We start from the raw sequence: 16,625 nt of genomic DNA on the forward strand, positions 1-16,625 counted from the left end.
ACACGCCTAGCTCAAAAAGTATTTGATATAAATTAATGAAACCTTGCATGAGTCTTTAACATGATATGAACTTGCGCACCTTCTATTTTTCGTCTGGCTCCGCCCCCTAATTTTAGAGTTATGGCCCCTGAAATAGTCAAAAATGCACATTTTCACCTTGTGACACGCCTAGCTCAAAAGTATTTAATATAGATTCATGAAATCTTGCATCAGTCTTAATCATGTTATGAACTTGCGCACCTCGTATTTTTCATCTGGTCCGCCCCCTATTTCTTGAATAATGGCCCCTGAAATAGTCAAAAATGCACATTTTCACCTTGTGACATGCCTAGCTCAAAATGTGTTTGATATAAATTGATGAAACCTTGCATAAGTCTTTATCATGGTATGAACTTGCGCACCTCTTATTTTTCGACTGGCTCTGCCCCCTATTTTTAGAGTTATGGCCCCTGAAATAGTCAAAAATGAACATTTTCAACTTGTGACACGCCAAGTTTAAAAAGTATTTGATATAGATTCATGAAATCTTGCATGAGTCTTAATCATGATATGAACTTGCGCACCTCGTATTATTCATGTGGGTCCCCCCCCCCCCCCCCCCCCCCCCCATTTCTAGAGTTATGGCCCCTGAAATAGTTAAAAATGCACATTTTCACCTTGTGACATGCCTAGCTCAAAAAGTATTTGATATAAATTGATGAAACATTGCATGAATCTTTATCATGATATGAACTTGCGCATCTCCTATTTTTCATCTGGGTCCGCCCCCTATTTTAGCTCAACTGAGCACGAATGTTAACACTCTAGAGGTCACAATTTCAACCCAATCTTAATGAAACTTGGTGAGAATGTTACCCTTAATAAAATTTTGGACGAGTTTGATATTGGGTCATCTGGGGTCAAAAACTAGATCACCAGGTCAAATCAAAGGAAAAGCTTATTAACACTCTAGAGGTCACAATTTTGGCCCAATCTTAATGAAATTTGGCCAGAATATTGCCCTCAACAAAATGTTGGATGAGTTTGATATTCGTTCATCTGGGGTCAGAAACTAGGTCACCGGGTCAAATCAAAGGAAAAGCTTGTTAACACACTAGAAGTCACAATTTTGACCCAATCTTAATGAAACTTGGTCAGAATGTTTCTCTCAATAAAATCTTGGACAAGTTTGATATTGGGTGATCCGGGGTTAAAAACTAGATCACCAGGTCAAATCAGAGGAAAAGCTTGTTAACACTCTAGAGGTCACAGTTTTGACCCAATCTTAATGAAGCTTGGTCAGAATGTTACCTTGTATAAAATCTTGGACGAGTTTGATATTGGGTCATCTGGGGTCAAAAACTAGGTCACCGGGTCAAATCAAAGAAAAAGTTCGTTAACACTTTAGAGGCTACATTTATGACCATATCTTAATGAAACTATCTTGATGATCTTTAGGTCAATTGGTCAGGTGAGTGATACAGGGGCCTTCCTGGCCCTCTTGTTAGAGTTATGGCCCCTGAAATAGTAAAAAAACTGCACATTTTCACTTATGTGCCTCACTCAAAAAATATTTAAATAAATTCATGAAACGTTGCTTGAGTCTTTATCGTAATGTGACCTTGCACACTTGGCATTCTTCTTGGGAATTTTAGCGTTTATTACAGAGTTATGGCCCTTGAAATAGCCAAAATAGTGGATTTTTTGTTTGTGATGCTCATAGCTCAAAAAGTATATGGTATAGAATAATGAATCCATTTCATATTTTTTTTTTTTGAGGCTGTATCCCATTAAGGCTGCAAACATTTGAATGATTTCCCCATATTTGTGACAAATGTACCAGTAGGGGGCACACCCTGTGTCCTACAGACACATTCTAGTTTTTACAAAAATTGAAAATCAACGAATTTACCCCCCACGAAACAGCCATTTTGGGCAAAACCATGACACGACAAAATCAAATGATTTCACAGTAATATCTTGGTTCCTTTCGAAAGCTTACCAGATCCCATCGTGGGTTCCAGAGTTATGATCCCTTAAAAGGCCAAAATTTGCCATTTTTGACTTTTGAACATAATAGATACCACATTTTGCAATCAACTTTAATCAGACTTGCATGCAACTTGTATTGGCATAATATCTTGGTTCCTATGGAAAAGTGGCCAGATCGCATCATGGGTTCCAGAATTATGGCCCCTTGCTTTTTTTGCTTGTGAACACAATAGAGACATATTGTAATCAACTTTAATCAAACTTGCACACAACTTGTATTGGCATAATATCTTGGTTCCTTTCGAAAACTGGCAAGATCTCGTCATGGGTCTTAGAGTTATGGTCCCTTAAATGTCCAAGATTTGCTATTTTGGCTTTTGCAGCCATATAAAGACTTTATTAACATTCATTCACAATAAGATCTTGGTTCCTTTCGAAAACTGACTAGATTCCATTATGGGTTCTAGAGTTACTGCCAGGGCAAAATTTTCTGTATTCTGGCCTTCTCAGCCATATAGAGGTTTCATTTATTCTTTGATTTGATGCAAACTTGCACAGAATGATTATCTTGAGGATCTATAGGCTATGATCGAAACTAGGTCATGTCGAGTGAAAAACTAGGTCATCAGGTGAAATAAAAGGAAAAGCTTTTAAACAACCTTCAGCCCACATATATCTTCGTGAAACTTGTTTATCTTGATGGTTCCTAGGCCAAGTTTGAAACTGGGTCATATGTGGTCAGAAACTAGGTCATCCCCGTTCAAATCAAAGGAAAAGCATGTTAACACCCATGTTCATTCGATTTGCATGAAAATTGGTCGGAATGTTTGTCTGCATGAAATATCGTATGAATTTTTAATCTGGGTCATTGGTCAAAATATAGGTCACCAGGTCAAAGCAAACGATAAGCTTGTTTACACCCTAGGGTGCACATTTTTGTTCTATTTTCATAAATTTTTGTCAGAATGTTTGTTATCATGAAGTCTTGGACAAGTTTGTAACTTGTATATGTAAGGTAAAAAAGTAAGTCAGTATGTCAAATCAAAGAAAATGTTTGTTTACACTCAAGATGCCATGTTATTTGGTCCAATATTTTGGTCAGAATATTTGTTTCCATGTAATCACTAGGTAAAACATGTTTTCACTCTTATGGTGTGTTACACAGGTGAGCGACCTGGGGCCATCTTGGCCCTCTTGACTACGTAAAGTAATAAAAATATGTACTTATAGCTAGCTCCTTTTCAAATTAGAGGCACGATTGCGAAAAGCCATTTTTGAGAGATTTTTCGCGAGATCAGAATTAAAATGCTGTTACACGGAACTACTTTTCGTTCTACAATGTCATTTAATTTCTCAACTTAGCACATATATTAATTTACTGTATTTCACCCAAATTGTCAAAAACATTTGCACTGAACACTTGAAGAATACCTTTAAGAATTCCAGAAGTTAGATCTTGTCCCGAGTTACGTGACCATTCTTAGATGGTTCTCACCCTTGTGATTTTACCTCCTTCAGACTTATATGGACATTTTCCTTTTTAATCCCCCACCACAAGTGGTGTGGTGGGTTATAGGAAGGTGTCCGTTCTTCCGTCCTTTCATCCGTCCTTCTGTCCTTCCATTTGTCGTTTACACTTTGATGTCCGCTCCATATCTCCTAAAGCCTTTGAAGGATTTTCTTGAAACTTTGGTCAAATGATCACCTCATCAAGACGATGTGCAGAACTTACGAGCCAGCCACGTCTGCTCATGATCAAGGTCAAAACTCAAGATCAAAGTTTTAAGCCTTCCATTTTGTGTCTGCTCTGTATCTCCTTAACCCCTTGAAACTTTGGTCAAATGATCACTTCAGCAAGACAACGTGCTGAACCCATGAGTCACCCATGTTGTCTCAAGGTCAAGGTCACAACCTAAGGTCAAATGTTAGAGCCTTCCATTTCATGTCCGTTCTCTATCTCCTAAACCCCTTGAAGGAATTTAATAAAACTTGGGTCAAGTGATCCCCTCATCAAGACAATCTGCAGAACTCATGAGTCAGCCATGACAGATCATGGTCATGGTCACAATTTAAGGTCAAAGTTTTGAGCCTTCAATTTTGTGTCTGTTCAGTATGTCCTCAACCCCTTGAAGGATTTTCATGAAACTTGGGTCAAATGATCATCTCATTAAGATGATGTGCTGAACTTAAAAGTCAGCCATGTCGGCTCAAGGTCAAGGTCACAACTCTGGGTCAAATATTTGAGCCTTCCATTATGTGTCCGCTCTGTATCTCTTAATCCCCTTGAAAGATTCCTCTGAAACTTGGGTCATGTGATCACCTCATCAAGACGATGTTCTGAACTCTTTAGTCAGCCATGCAGGCTTAAGGTCAAGGTCACAACTTAGGGTTAAATGTTTGAGCTTTCTATTTAGTGTCCACTCTGCATTTCCTAGACTCTTTGAAGGATTTTCATCAAACTTGAGCCAAATGATTTCCTCATCAAGAACTCATGAGTCAGCCATGGCAACTCAAGGTCAAGGTTACAACTCAAGGTCAAAGGTTTAAGCTGTGTATCTCCTAAATCCCTTGAAGGATTTTTGTCGAGCCCGCTTGCGGAAGCGAAGACATAGTTGTTCAAATGGCTGTTTGGTGTATGTGCGTACGTGCGTCCATCCATCTGGATTTGTTTGTCCGGACCATAACTTTGACATGCATGGAGCAATCTCGTTTATATTTGGCATGAATGTTAACCTCATTGGGATAGGTAGTCATGTGCAAACCGCAGGCTCCATTCTCTAAAGGGCACACTTGGAGGTCAAAGGTTAAATTCAGTAATGACTTGTCCGGAGCATTTCTTCTTCATGCATGGAGGTATTTTGATGTAACTTTGCACAAATATTCACAACCATGTGACGGAGTGTCATGCGCAAGGACAAGGACCCTAGGTCTAAGGTCAAGGTCACACTTAGGGGTCAAAGGTCAAATACAAAAATGACTTTGTCCAGAGCATTTCTTTTTCGTGCATGGAGGGATTTCATGTGCAATAACCTAGAATTACTTCCCTTTGTTAATCCCCCGCCACAAGACAAGTGGTGGGGGTGGGGGGCGTATATGAATGGTCTCCGTCCTTCCGTCGGTCTGTCCGAAAACACTTTCGTGTCGGCTCAATATTTCTTAAACCCCTTGAAGGATTTTCATGAAACTTGGGTCAAATGATCGCCACATCAAGATGATGTGCAGAATCCATGAGTCAGTCTTGTCGGCTCAAGGTCAGTGTCACAACTCAATGTCAAAGGTTTGAAATTGAGCCTTCCAATTTGTGTCTGCTCTTTATCTCCTAAACCCCTTGAAGGAATTTTAAAAATCTTGGGTCAAATGATCACCTTATCAAGACGATGTGCAAAACCCATGAGTCAGCCATGCCGGTTCAAGGTCAAGGTCACAAAGTTAGGGTGAAAGGTATGAGCCTTCCATTTTGTGTCCGCTCTATATCCCCTAAACCCCTTGAAGGATTTTCATGAAACTTGGGTCAAATGATTACCTCATCAAGGCAATATGCAGAACTTATGACTCAGCCATGCCAGCTGAAGGTCAAGGTCACAACTGAAGGTCATAGGTTTGAGCCTTCCATTTTGTGTCTGCCCTGTATCTCCTAATTCCCTTTAAGGATTCATATGAAACTTTGGTCAAATGATCACTTCAGCAAGACAATGTGCTGAACTCATGAGTCAGCCATGTTGGCTCAAGTTCAAGGTTACAACTCAAGGTCAAAGGTTTTAGCCTTCCATATCAAGTCCGCTCTTTATCTCCTAAACCCCTTGAAGGAATTTCAAAATCTTGGGACCAATTATCACCTCATCAAATCGATATGCAGAACTTATGAGTCATCCATGCTGGCTTAAAGTCAAGGTCACAACTTAGGGTCAAATGAGCCTTCCATTTTGTGTCCACTCTGTATCTCCTAGACCCCTTGAAGAATTTTCGTCAAACTTGGGTCAAATGATCACCTCATCAAGACTCATGAGTCAGCCGTGTCAACTCAAGGTCAAGGTCACAATTCCAGGTCAAAGATTTGAGCTCTGTATCTCCTAAACCCCTTGAAGGATTTTCATGAAACTTGGGTCAAATGATCACCTCATCAAGATGTTGTGCAGAATTCATGAGTCATCCATGTCAGTTCAAAGTCAAGGTCGCAGCTAAAGGTCAAAGGTTTACCCTTTCACTATCCATAGCAGTGGCGGGGGATTTAGCTGTCTTTCAGACTGCCTTGTTGTTACTATGAAAAGCTTATATTTTAATATTTTATTACTGGTCATAGGGAAAAATCAAGACCACTTTTCTGTAGTACAATATGCATGTTACATCCAGTTTTGAGGTGTATTTTGACCTATCTCTACTGATAAGAATTTTTGTGTGGATTTTAAAGATTTACTTCCCTTTTTTGTTACTATAAATAACTAATATTGTAACTTTTTGCAATCATTTTTTATTTGGCACAAATGTTTGCCTCAATGAGACAGTGTGTCATGTGCAACTCCTAGTCCTTTTGACAGCTTGCAGGCTCGACATGTTGCCCGTGGGCGTCTAGTTACCAAACTTTGGTCAAATAATCACCTCATCAAGACGATGTGCATATATCATGAGTTAGCCATGTCAGTTCAAGGTCAAGGACACAGGTCAAGGTCAAAGGTTTACACTTTCACTATTCACAACAGTGGCGGGTCCGATTTAGCTGTTTTTCAAACTGCATTGTTCAGACTAAATTTAAAGCAAAAGCTTTTGGGTTCTTGACGACAATCACAGACTTTTAGCTACAAACTTTATTCAGTAGTAAAATCGACAATATCTAAACTGAAGAATTATGTGATTACCGGGTCTTTAGCAGAAATAATGCAATTTTTCTAGAAATATAAATTATCATATCATTGCTTTGCAAATTATTCTATCCAAAGTCATTGCCTTTAAACACTAGCTCCACCTTGTTGTAAATTGAGGAAAACGAACACAGAAGAAAACTCCGAAGCTCCTATGTTACTTTATTTTGCAGTTGCTGATCCTGTGTTTCCTGCGTTACTTACCAGCATGGTCATGAACCGCCATGTATTGGTCTTGTAAGAAATATATTTCATCATTTGTTTAATAAACTAGGTTTCTGGAACAAAACTATGACTTACGGTCGTATACATAGGTTCACGTTCTTAAGCTATGGTTCACACTGGCAAACCCAGGTTCACGCCCATTAACATAGGTTCTTGCTCAATCTGAAATTGTAGTACAATATCAAATGTAAACATGGGCTCAAGAGCGTAAACCGTAAACTAAGGTTATCTTACGTTTTCACTCAAAAATATTGGTTATTATTTGATCATCCTATTTTTTCGACCAAGAACATAATTATTTGATAATTGCCTTGCTGTGAACCATAGTTTACGGGCGAGAACCTATGTTTATGACCGCGAACTTGGGTTTACAAGTGTGAACTTAGTTTTACGAGCTCAAACCGTACGTACTAGTTTATAAACGTGGACCTAGGTTTACTTCCGATAAACTAAGTCTCTCGAACAAGACTATGATTTTCAATCATTATCCTATGTTTACAAGTGTGAACTTAGGTGTAAACCCACTTTCATTATCATAAACTATGGTTTACACTAATGAAACCGGGTTTAGGCCCATAAATATAGGTTCACGCTCATGAACTTAGAACAACAACAGAAATTCATAGTTAACAGAGAAACCTAGTTTATCGAATGTAAAGGTGCGTTCACGAGCTTTAACAATGGTTTACACCCGTCATCTTGTGTTTTCGCTTGAAAATACAGGTTAGTATTCGAAAAACATGGTGTTCGAAAAAAACCTAGTTTATCGATCATTAATCCAAGTTATTCGATCGTAAACCTGGGTTCACGTAGTTATTGGACAATTGGTATGCCATAAATGTTATGGCTCTCTTGTTAGCTCACCTGAGCACGAAGTGCTCAAAGGTGAGCTTTTGTAATCGCCCTGTGTCCGCCGTCGTCCGTCGTCAACAATTTGACTGTTAACACTCTAGAGGTCACAATTTTGGCCCAATCTTAATGAAACTTGGTCAGAATGTTACCCTCACTACAATCTTGGACGAATCCGATATTGGGTCATATGGGATGAGAAACTAGGTCACCAGGTCAAATCAAAGGGAAAGCTTGTTAACACTCTAGAGGTCACAATTTTTGGCCAATCTTAATGACACTTGATCCGAATGTTACTCTTAATAAAATCTTGGACGAGTTAAATAATGGGCTATCTGGGGTCAAAAACTAGGTCACCAGGTCAAATGAAAGGAAAAGCTTGTTAACAATCTAGAGGTCACAATTTTGGTACAATCTTATTGAAACTTAGTCAGAATGTTACCGTCAATAAAGCCTTGGACGAGTTCAATATAAAGTCATCTGGGATCAAAGACTAGGTCACCAGGTCAAATTAAAGGAAAAGCTTGTTAACACTCTAGAGGTCATAATTTTGGCCCTATCTTAATAAAACTTAGTCAGAATGTTACTCTCAATAAAATTTTGGATGAGTTTGATATTGGGTCATCTGGGTTCAGAAACTAGGTCACCAGGTCAGATCAAATGAAAAGCTTGTTAACATTGTAGAGGCCACATTTATGACTGTATCTTCATCAATCTTAGTCAGAATGTTAATCTTGATGGCCATAAGGTCCAGTTTGAATCATGGTCATGGAGGATCAAAAACAAGGACACTAGGTCAAATCAAAGGAAAAGCTAGTTTACACCGTAGAGGCCACATTTATGACTATATTTTAATGAAACTTGGTCAGAATGTTAATCTTGATGATCTATAGGTCAAGGTCAAATCTGGGACAGGTGGGGTCAAAAACTAGGTCACTAGGTCAGATCAATGGAAAAGCTTGTTAACACTCTAGAGGCCACAATTTAGGTCCAATCTTAATGAAACTTGGTCAGAATGTTACCCTCAATAAAATCTTGGATGAGTTCGATATTGGATCATCTGGGGGGAAAAACAGGGTCACCAGGTCAAATCAAAGGAAAAGCTTGTTAACACTCTAGAGGTCACAATTTTAGTCCAATCTTAATGAAACTTGGACAGAATGTTACCCTCAATAAACTTTTGGACGAGTACCATATAAGGTCATCTGGGGTCAAAAACTAGGTCAGATCAAAGGAAAAGCTTGTTAACACTCTAGAGGTCACAATTTTGGTCCAATCTTAATGAAACTTGGTCAGAATGTTACCCTGAATAAAATATTGGATGAGTTCGATATTGGGTCATCTGGGGGGCAAAACCTACCAGGTCAAATCAAAGGAAAAGCTTGTAAACACTGTAGAGGTCACATTTATGACTGTATCTTCATGAATCTTGGTCAGAATGTTAATCTCGATGGCCATAGGGTCCAGTTTGAATCTAGGTCATGGAGGATCAGAACCTAGGACTAGTTTACACTGTAGAGGCCACATTTATAATCATATTTTAACGAAACTTTGACAGAATGTTAATTTTGATGATCTATAGGTCAAGTTCAAATCTTGATCAGGTTGGGTCAAAAACTAGGTCACTAGGTCAGATCAAAAGAAAAGCTTGTTAACACTCTAGAGGCCACATTTATGACTGTATCTTCATGAAACTTAGTCAGAATGTTAATCTTGATGATCTTTAGGTCAAGTTCGAATCTGGGTCATGTGAAAAACTAGGTCACCGGGTCAAATCAAAGGAAAAGCTTGTTAAAACTGTAGAGACCACATTTATGACTATATCTTAATGAAACTTGGTCAGAATGTTAATCTTGATGATCTTTAGGTCAATAGGTCAGGTGAGCGATACAGGGCCTTCGTGACCCTCTTGTTTTCAAAAAAATCTACATGGCTTGTTAAAGGGACTTCCACAGTAAAAATAGAGAATCATTTAAATGAGTTTTAAGGAACAGCTTAACGAATGTTCTTTAAACTTTGTCAGAATCAAGGTCTAAAGGTCATGGTCCTCCTTAGGTGGGGGGCCTTTTGTTACCGAAAATCTTGAAAAATCTAAACACTACCTCAATTGACTCCTAATGTATTTCAGATCCACACAACTTGCTTAAGGGGCGTGAGGATTTAAACCAGTTGACACACTGCTGTGTGCAATTTCGTGATCGAGGAAAGATATTTAAACTTAAGCCTGTACTGCATTTTAAAGATAACAGACTTGATGTGGCTGTAGTTGAGTTTTTAGTCTGTGATATACGAAGACTTCCTCCACCTCTGCAGCTTGTGAGAGATGATGTTTCTTCCACATTAAAATCAGCTGTTATGATTGGATACGGAAATCCAGAACAGTCTGGGAAATTTCTAGAGTCTGGTGTTGATGTCATACAACAACATGATATTCCGAAGAAAGAAATCATTGAATTTATAAATCAGCACAAGAAAACATTTCGTACTGCTCTGAAAATATATGGAAGAAGTGCAGATATTGTTGAAACAGGCTACTTAGGTTGCGAAGCTGATACCCTTATGCTTTTGAACTGTATGATGGGACCAGGAGCTTCGGGTTCCCCAGTATTTACCACAGAGTATCCAGCATCATTGAAGGTTACAGGACTTTTTATTTGTGGCTATCCAAAAATGTACTATGAATTTCCCGATTCTGTGCAGAAAAAGTTTCCCCTAGAGTTCACATTTGAGGCAGCAACCAAAACAAGCGCCATCTATGATGCTATGTGTAAGAATAAAAAAACAAAATTAGCTAAAGCTATTTTTGGATGCTGAAGGTAAATAATTCTCTTTGTCCCTTTGTCACAATGGTTGTTATTTGAAAAATAAGAATATATCGGTATGCAAATTAAAGTAGGCAAAGGGTTGAAGTTCCAAGAATTTAATATTTTCAGCCGGGACAAGTCCAATTGTTCATAAGACTTAGTTTCATTTGATGAAATGTTGTTTCACTTTTGAGATACCACACCACAGGACAGTATTGAAAGGAAGCAAGACAGTAAACAGGATATGTTTGTACTTTTTCATATTTTATTAGTTTATATTTATGTTTTTGTTGTCTCTACAGTGGTTCTTAGTCATGATTTGTTTTATTAAACTTCACTGTAATGAAAAATACTTTATTTAAATAACCAGTCAGTGTCATGTGATGAAATATTGTATTTCCATGTATTTTGTTATATTGTTTTGAGTATTTTAATAAAACGTGATAGTTAACTGCTATTGGAAAATGCCACCTGGCAAGTTTAGTCAAATTGCTGGAGGAAGACAAGAATTATGGCCCTTTATGCACATGTTTAGTGTCTGTATTCAATTTTCTATCGGTCCAGAGTCATCTCAGTCATGGTTTGAAGGATTTCGACAAAACAAAGTAGAATTGTTAAATGCTATAGGTAAATGTAGCCCTGCATATTTCAGTTAGATTGGTTCAAGAAAACAAAGATTTATGGCCTTTTGTACTGATATATATGTATACAGCACATATAAAGTGTTTTTACTCTATTTTCTGTCCGTCACGAGTATAATCTCCGAGACGGCTTGAAGGGATTTCAAAAAAACATCGTTGAAATGTTAAATGCTAAAAGGGAATGTGGCCCTGTAAGTTTCAGACACTTCTTTAAGAAGACAAAGCTTATCAGCCTTGCTATTTGTATATATAGTACATATATTTTAGTGGGTTTCCTAAAAAACTATTGGTCAGAATAATGCCGGACTTGGTCTGTATCACCCTGGCATATACCTTTCTCAAACTTGTTCATATGGTTCAGCTTGGTTACATTTAGAGGCCGCCAGAGCTAATAATAAAGGAACTTTTAAAACACTTCCCATGAACGAACAACTGGATGGATATTCACCAAACTTCTGTCTGTAGCATCCTTGGATGAACTTTTCTCAGATTTGTTCAGATTATTCCATTTAACTGCACTTAATGACTGCAGGAGCTTAAAATACGAAGAAAAGCCTGTAAACAACTTCTTATGAACTGTAAGTTTTCAAAATAAATTTTACACACGTTCCTTGGGTGACCCTCTGCCGAAGTAGTAAACTCGTGTTGATTTGTTATAAACCATAGCACCAATGAAACATGTTTCAGCTGTGAAATTCAGGTGAGTGGTCTAGGGCCAATACCATTATCCAGTTTGGCGGGGGATACCAATTCACTGAATTTGCTTGTTTTGAATCTGTGAGCATGACATTTACTGAAAAATGCAGTACAATGAGCATAATTAGACCAGATATGTAAGTCAGGGCCATTATGCAATACAGATCAGTCATAGTTTTCAAAATGTTATCATATTCCCTGTTGCCCTGAATAATATATACTTTTTAGCTCGACTATTAGAAGAATAAGTAGAGCTATCCTACTCACCACGTCGTCGGCTTCACATCTTGGTTAAGTTTCTTGTACAAGTCCACATTTTGACAAAACCTTTTGAGATAAAGCTTTGAAACTTCCAACACTTGTGTACCATTACCCTGTCCAGTTTTAGGCAAGAGTACATAACTCCATCAAGGATTGTGGCTGAATTATTGTCCCTTTTAACTTACAAATCTTGGTTAAGTTTTTCGTACCAGTTCATATTTTGTGTAAACTGTTTGACATATGGCTTTGAAACTTTTATCACTTGTTTATTATAACAGTCTCTATCTGTAGGCAAGAGTACATAACTTTGTCAAGTATTTTGGCTGAATTATGTCCCTTGTTAGACTTGGAAATTGGTTAAGTTTTCCTACAAGTCAACGTTTTGTCAAAGTTATTTGACATGTGGCTTTGAAACTTTGAACACTTGCTTATCATCATGATCTTCATCTGTAGGCATGAGTACATATCTCTGTCAACTATTTTGGCAGAATTATAGCCCATTTTGGACTTGAAAATCAGTTTAAATTTTTCATACCAATCTATAGTTTGCCTAACCTGTTTGTCATGGCTTTGAAACTTTCACCACTTGTTTACCATCATAGTCTACATTTGTAGGCAAGACTACATAACTAGGACAAGGACTTTAGCTCAGTTATGGCCCTTTTTTGATATAGAAATAAGTTTAGGTTCGCATACCATTCCATATTTTGTCTAAACTGTTTGATATATGGCTTTTAAACTTTGACCACTTGCTTACCATCATGGTCACTCATTGCCATATAGTGCAAGACTTATCCAAATCCACAAATACAGAAACATTGTTTGTCTTATCTATTTTTCTTCTTTTGTCTGAAAATCTCTGGTAATATTTTGACCCCATACTTCCATCAACTCTTCCAATAGTCGAGCCCGCTGTCAACAGACAGCTCTTGTTATTATCTAAGATGAATAGGTGGCTTCATTACTCTCGCTTTCATAGCTCTTTGTATTGTTTATTGGTGCCTGCAATTTAATTTTGTCTTTTGACAGTTTCTGTGATAAGCAGGCTCCAGTTTCTGTGATATGTAGGCTCCATAACCTCGGATCCTCTCTGTTAATTCTAGTTTGTTTAGTTTTGCCCATTGTTTTGTTGTTTAGGGCTAATTTGCATTAACTGGGGACCATACCCCGCTTTTCATGGAATTGCATTCTAGTGTATAATAGAAGGTTCCATGTACTCCATCATACAAACACAACTGCAGATGTCTCTAAATTGTATAAGTTGGTAACATGTGTAGATGTTAAGTTCTGCTCAAGGACTAGATGGTGTGGATGCTAGCATGCATTTCCACTACCGTCAACTGAAGAGTCTCAATCAAATTGAGCCTACAACATTTTCATTTTTGTTTTTTTTTTTATTTTTGATGTGTTGGGTGATATGTGGGTTTGAACTTTTCCTTTTGTATTTTTATGGCGTTACAAAAAATGTCAAATTTTCTACTTAGCATTTTGATAAGTTGTACAAAATATAGAGACTAGGACTGTATTATTTGTCAATATTCAGCTGAGTTGTTTTGATAGTTTATATATTTTGTAATTGTTTTATTATACGCCCGAAGGGACATATTATAGTTTATATATTTTGTAATTGTTTTATTATACGCCCGAAGGGACATATTATAGTTTATATATTTTGTAATTGTTTTATTATACGCCCGAAGGGACATATTATTTTATAACACTGGTGTCCATCTGACCGTCCGTCCGTAAGCAATTTCGTGTCCACTGTATAACTCTTGAACCCCTTGAAGGATTTCAAAGACACTTGGCTTAAATGTTCACCACATCAAGACAACGTGCAGAGCACATGTTTTGGATGGCTTGCTTGAAGGTCAAGGTCACACTTAGGGGTCAAAGGTCATATAACTTTGTATCGTGTCCGCTCTGTAACTCTTGAACAGCTTGAAGGATTTTAAAGAAACTTGGCACAAATGTTCACCACATTGAGATGACTTGCAGAGCGCATGTTTCGGATGGCTCGCTTCAAGGTCAGACTTAGGGGTCAAAGGTCATTTGGCTTTTTTTCATGTGTATATTGCACTGCATTGTGGTGCTCTTGTTTTTATTTGGCAGATCCCTTTTTTATACGCCCGTTTGAAAAACGGGACGTATTATGGGAACGCCCCTGGCGGGCGGGAGGGCGGGCGGGCGGCGTCCACAGACTTTGTCCGGAGCATATCTTCTACATGCATGGAGGGATTTTGATGAAACTTGGCACAGTTGCTCACCATCATGAGACGGAGTGTCATGCGCAAAAACCAGGTCCCTAGGTCTAAGGTCAAGGTCACACTTAGAGGTCAAAGGTCAAATTCAAGAATGACTTTGTCCGGAGCATATCTTCTTCATGCATGGAGGGATTTTGATGAAAGTTGGCACAATTGTTCATCATCATGAGACGGAGTGTCATGCGCAAGAACCAGGTCCGTAGGTCTAAGGTCAAGGTCACACTTAGAGGTCAAAGGATACAAGAAAGAAAACTTTGTCCGGAGCATATCTTCTTCATGCTTGGAGGGATTTTGATATAACTTGGCACCAATGTTCACCACCACGAGGCGGAGTGTCATGCGCAAGAACCAGGTCCCTAGGTCTAAGGTCAAGGTCACACTTAGAGGTCAAAGGATACAAGAATGAAAATCTTGTCCGGAGCATTTCTTCTTCATGCATAGAGGGATTTTGATATAACTTTGCACAAATGTTCACCACCACGAGGCGGAGTGTCATGCGCAAGAACCAGGTCCCTAGGTCGAAGGTCAAGGTCACACTTAGAGGCCAAAGGTCAGATACAAGAATGACTATCTCCAAAGCATTTCTTCTTCATGCATAGAGGGATTTTGATTTAACTTGGCACAATTATACACCATCATGAGAGAAAGTGTCATGCACAGTTCCTTTCTTTAGAATTACTTCCCTTTGTTGTTACTATAAATAGCTTATATTGAAACTTCTTCATTACTAGTCGTAGGGAAAAATCGGGACCACTTTTCTGTAGTACAACATGCATGCTACATCCAATTTTGAGGTGTATTTTGACCAATCTCTACCTGGTGAAGACTTTTGTGTGGACTTACATTTTTTTTTTTGGATTTTTTTTTTTTTTTTTTTTAAGATTAACTTCCCTTAGTTGTTACTATAAATAACTTATATTGTAACTTTTTTATAATTGACCATAGGGAAAAACCAAGACCACTTTTCTGTGGTACAACATAGATGTTACTTTCAAATTTTAGGTTTATTTTAAGGTCTCTCTACCTGGTAAGGATTTTTTTTTGTGGACTTAGGAAAACAAAAGACTTACAATGATTACTAAACAACCACAAAATGAAAATTCATTTGCAGTACAGCAGCTAGAGTAAAGAAATTTGCTGTGACAGGCGTATATTGTGACATTCTGGCACTCTTGTTGTTCACTTACAATAATTGTTTTATTGAATTACTTCCCTTTTATGTTACTATAAATAGCTTATTTTGTAACTTTTTTATTATTGGTCATAGGGAAAAACTGAGACCACTTTTCTGTGGTACAACATGGATGGTACCTCCAATATTTAGGTGTATTTTGACATATCTATACCAGGTTAGGATTTTTTTTTTGTGGACTTGTAATTTTTTTTCTGTCAACTTAGAAATTTTTTTTGAATTTTTTCCCTTTGTTCTTCCTGTCCTTTGGGCTTCTTTAAATTTTGCTCCCATCCTCCTCTGACCCTTCGGGTGTATATTGCCCCGCTTGGCGGAGCTCTTGTTTTCAATGCATTATACTTGTTTATGTTTATTGATATTAATCATATTTTACAGATCTGTCATTGTATTTTTAAGGTGAAGACTTATTTATGTAAAATTATATATTACTTGGCAATGTCTGTATTTAAAAATTGTTTTTTGTTGAAAATACTAATGAAGTTTGTATAATATGAAGATTGCAATAATGGTTATGTTGTCTGGAGAAAAAGTGACTTTGAATAATTTGTTAATAAATAAAAGTATTTGTTTTCCTTGGCATTGATTTTAAGTATGCTTTAGCCAACGCCTCAAGATGAGTATTTTCAGTTGCTTAGTATCCTGTGTCTGTCATTCCATGTTGGGCATAAACTATGGCTTATGGATGCTCTGTTTTAGCTTTTGTGACTGCTCAAATGTGTGCCATCAGTCGTCCATCGTCCGTCCGTCGACAATTTCTAAAAAAAATCTTCTTGAAAACCACTGGGCAGAATTATACAAAACTTCACAGGAATGTTCCTTGGGTGGTCCCCTTTCAAATTTGTTCAAAGAATTGAATTCCACGCAGA

At 37.8% G+C, this 16,625-nt stretch overlaps 1 protein-coding gene across 1 annotated transcript in view; it reads left to right on the top strand.

Annotated features, from left to right (window-relative positions):
• LOC128554832 (uncharacterized) overlaps positions 1 to 16,336 on the top strand; it is a 29,128-nt gene extending 12,792 nt beyond the window's left edge. The window contains exon 2 of the mRNA XM_053536141.1: positions 10,030 to 16,336. Within this exon, the coding sequence (XP_053392116.1) occupies positions 10,030 to 10,715 (686 nt within the window). The 3' untranslated portion in view covers positions 10,716 to 16,336. The remainder of the gene's footprint in view (positions 1 to 10,029) is intronic.
• The last annotated feature ends 289 nt before the right edge of the window (positions 16,337 to 16,625 follow it).

Source organism: Mercenaria mercenaria, unplaced genomic scaffold (genome assembly GCF_021730395.1).
Source record: "Mercenaria mercenaria strain notata unplaced genomic scaffold, MADL_Memer_1 contig_791, whole genome shotgun sequence".
NCBI lineage: Eukaryota > Metazoa > Mollusca > Bivalvia > Venerida > Veneridae > Mercenaria > Mercenaria mercenaria.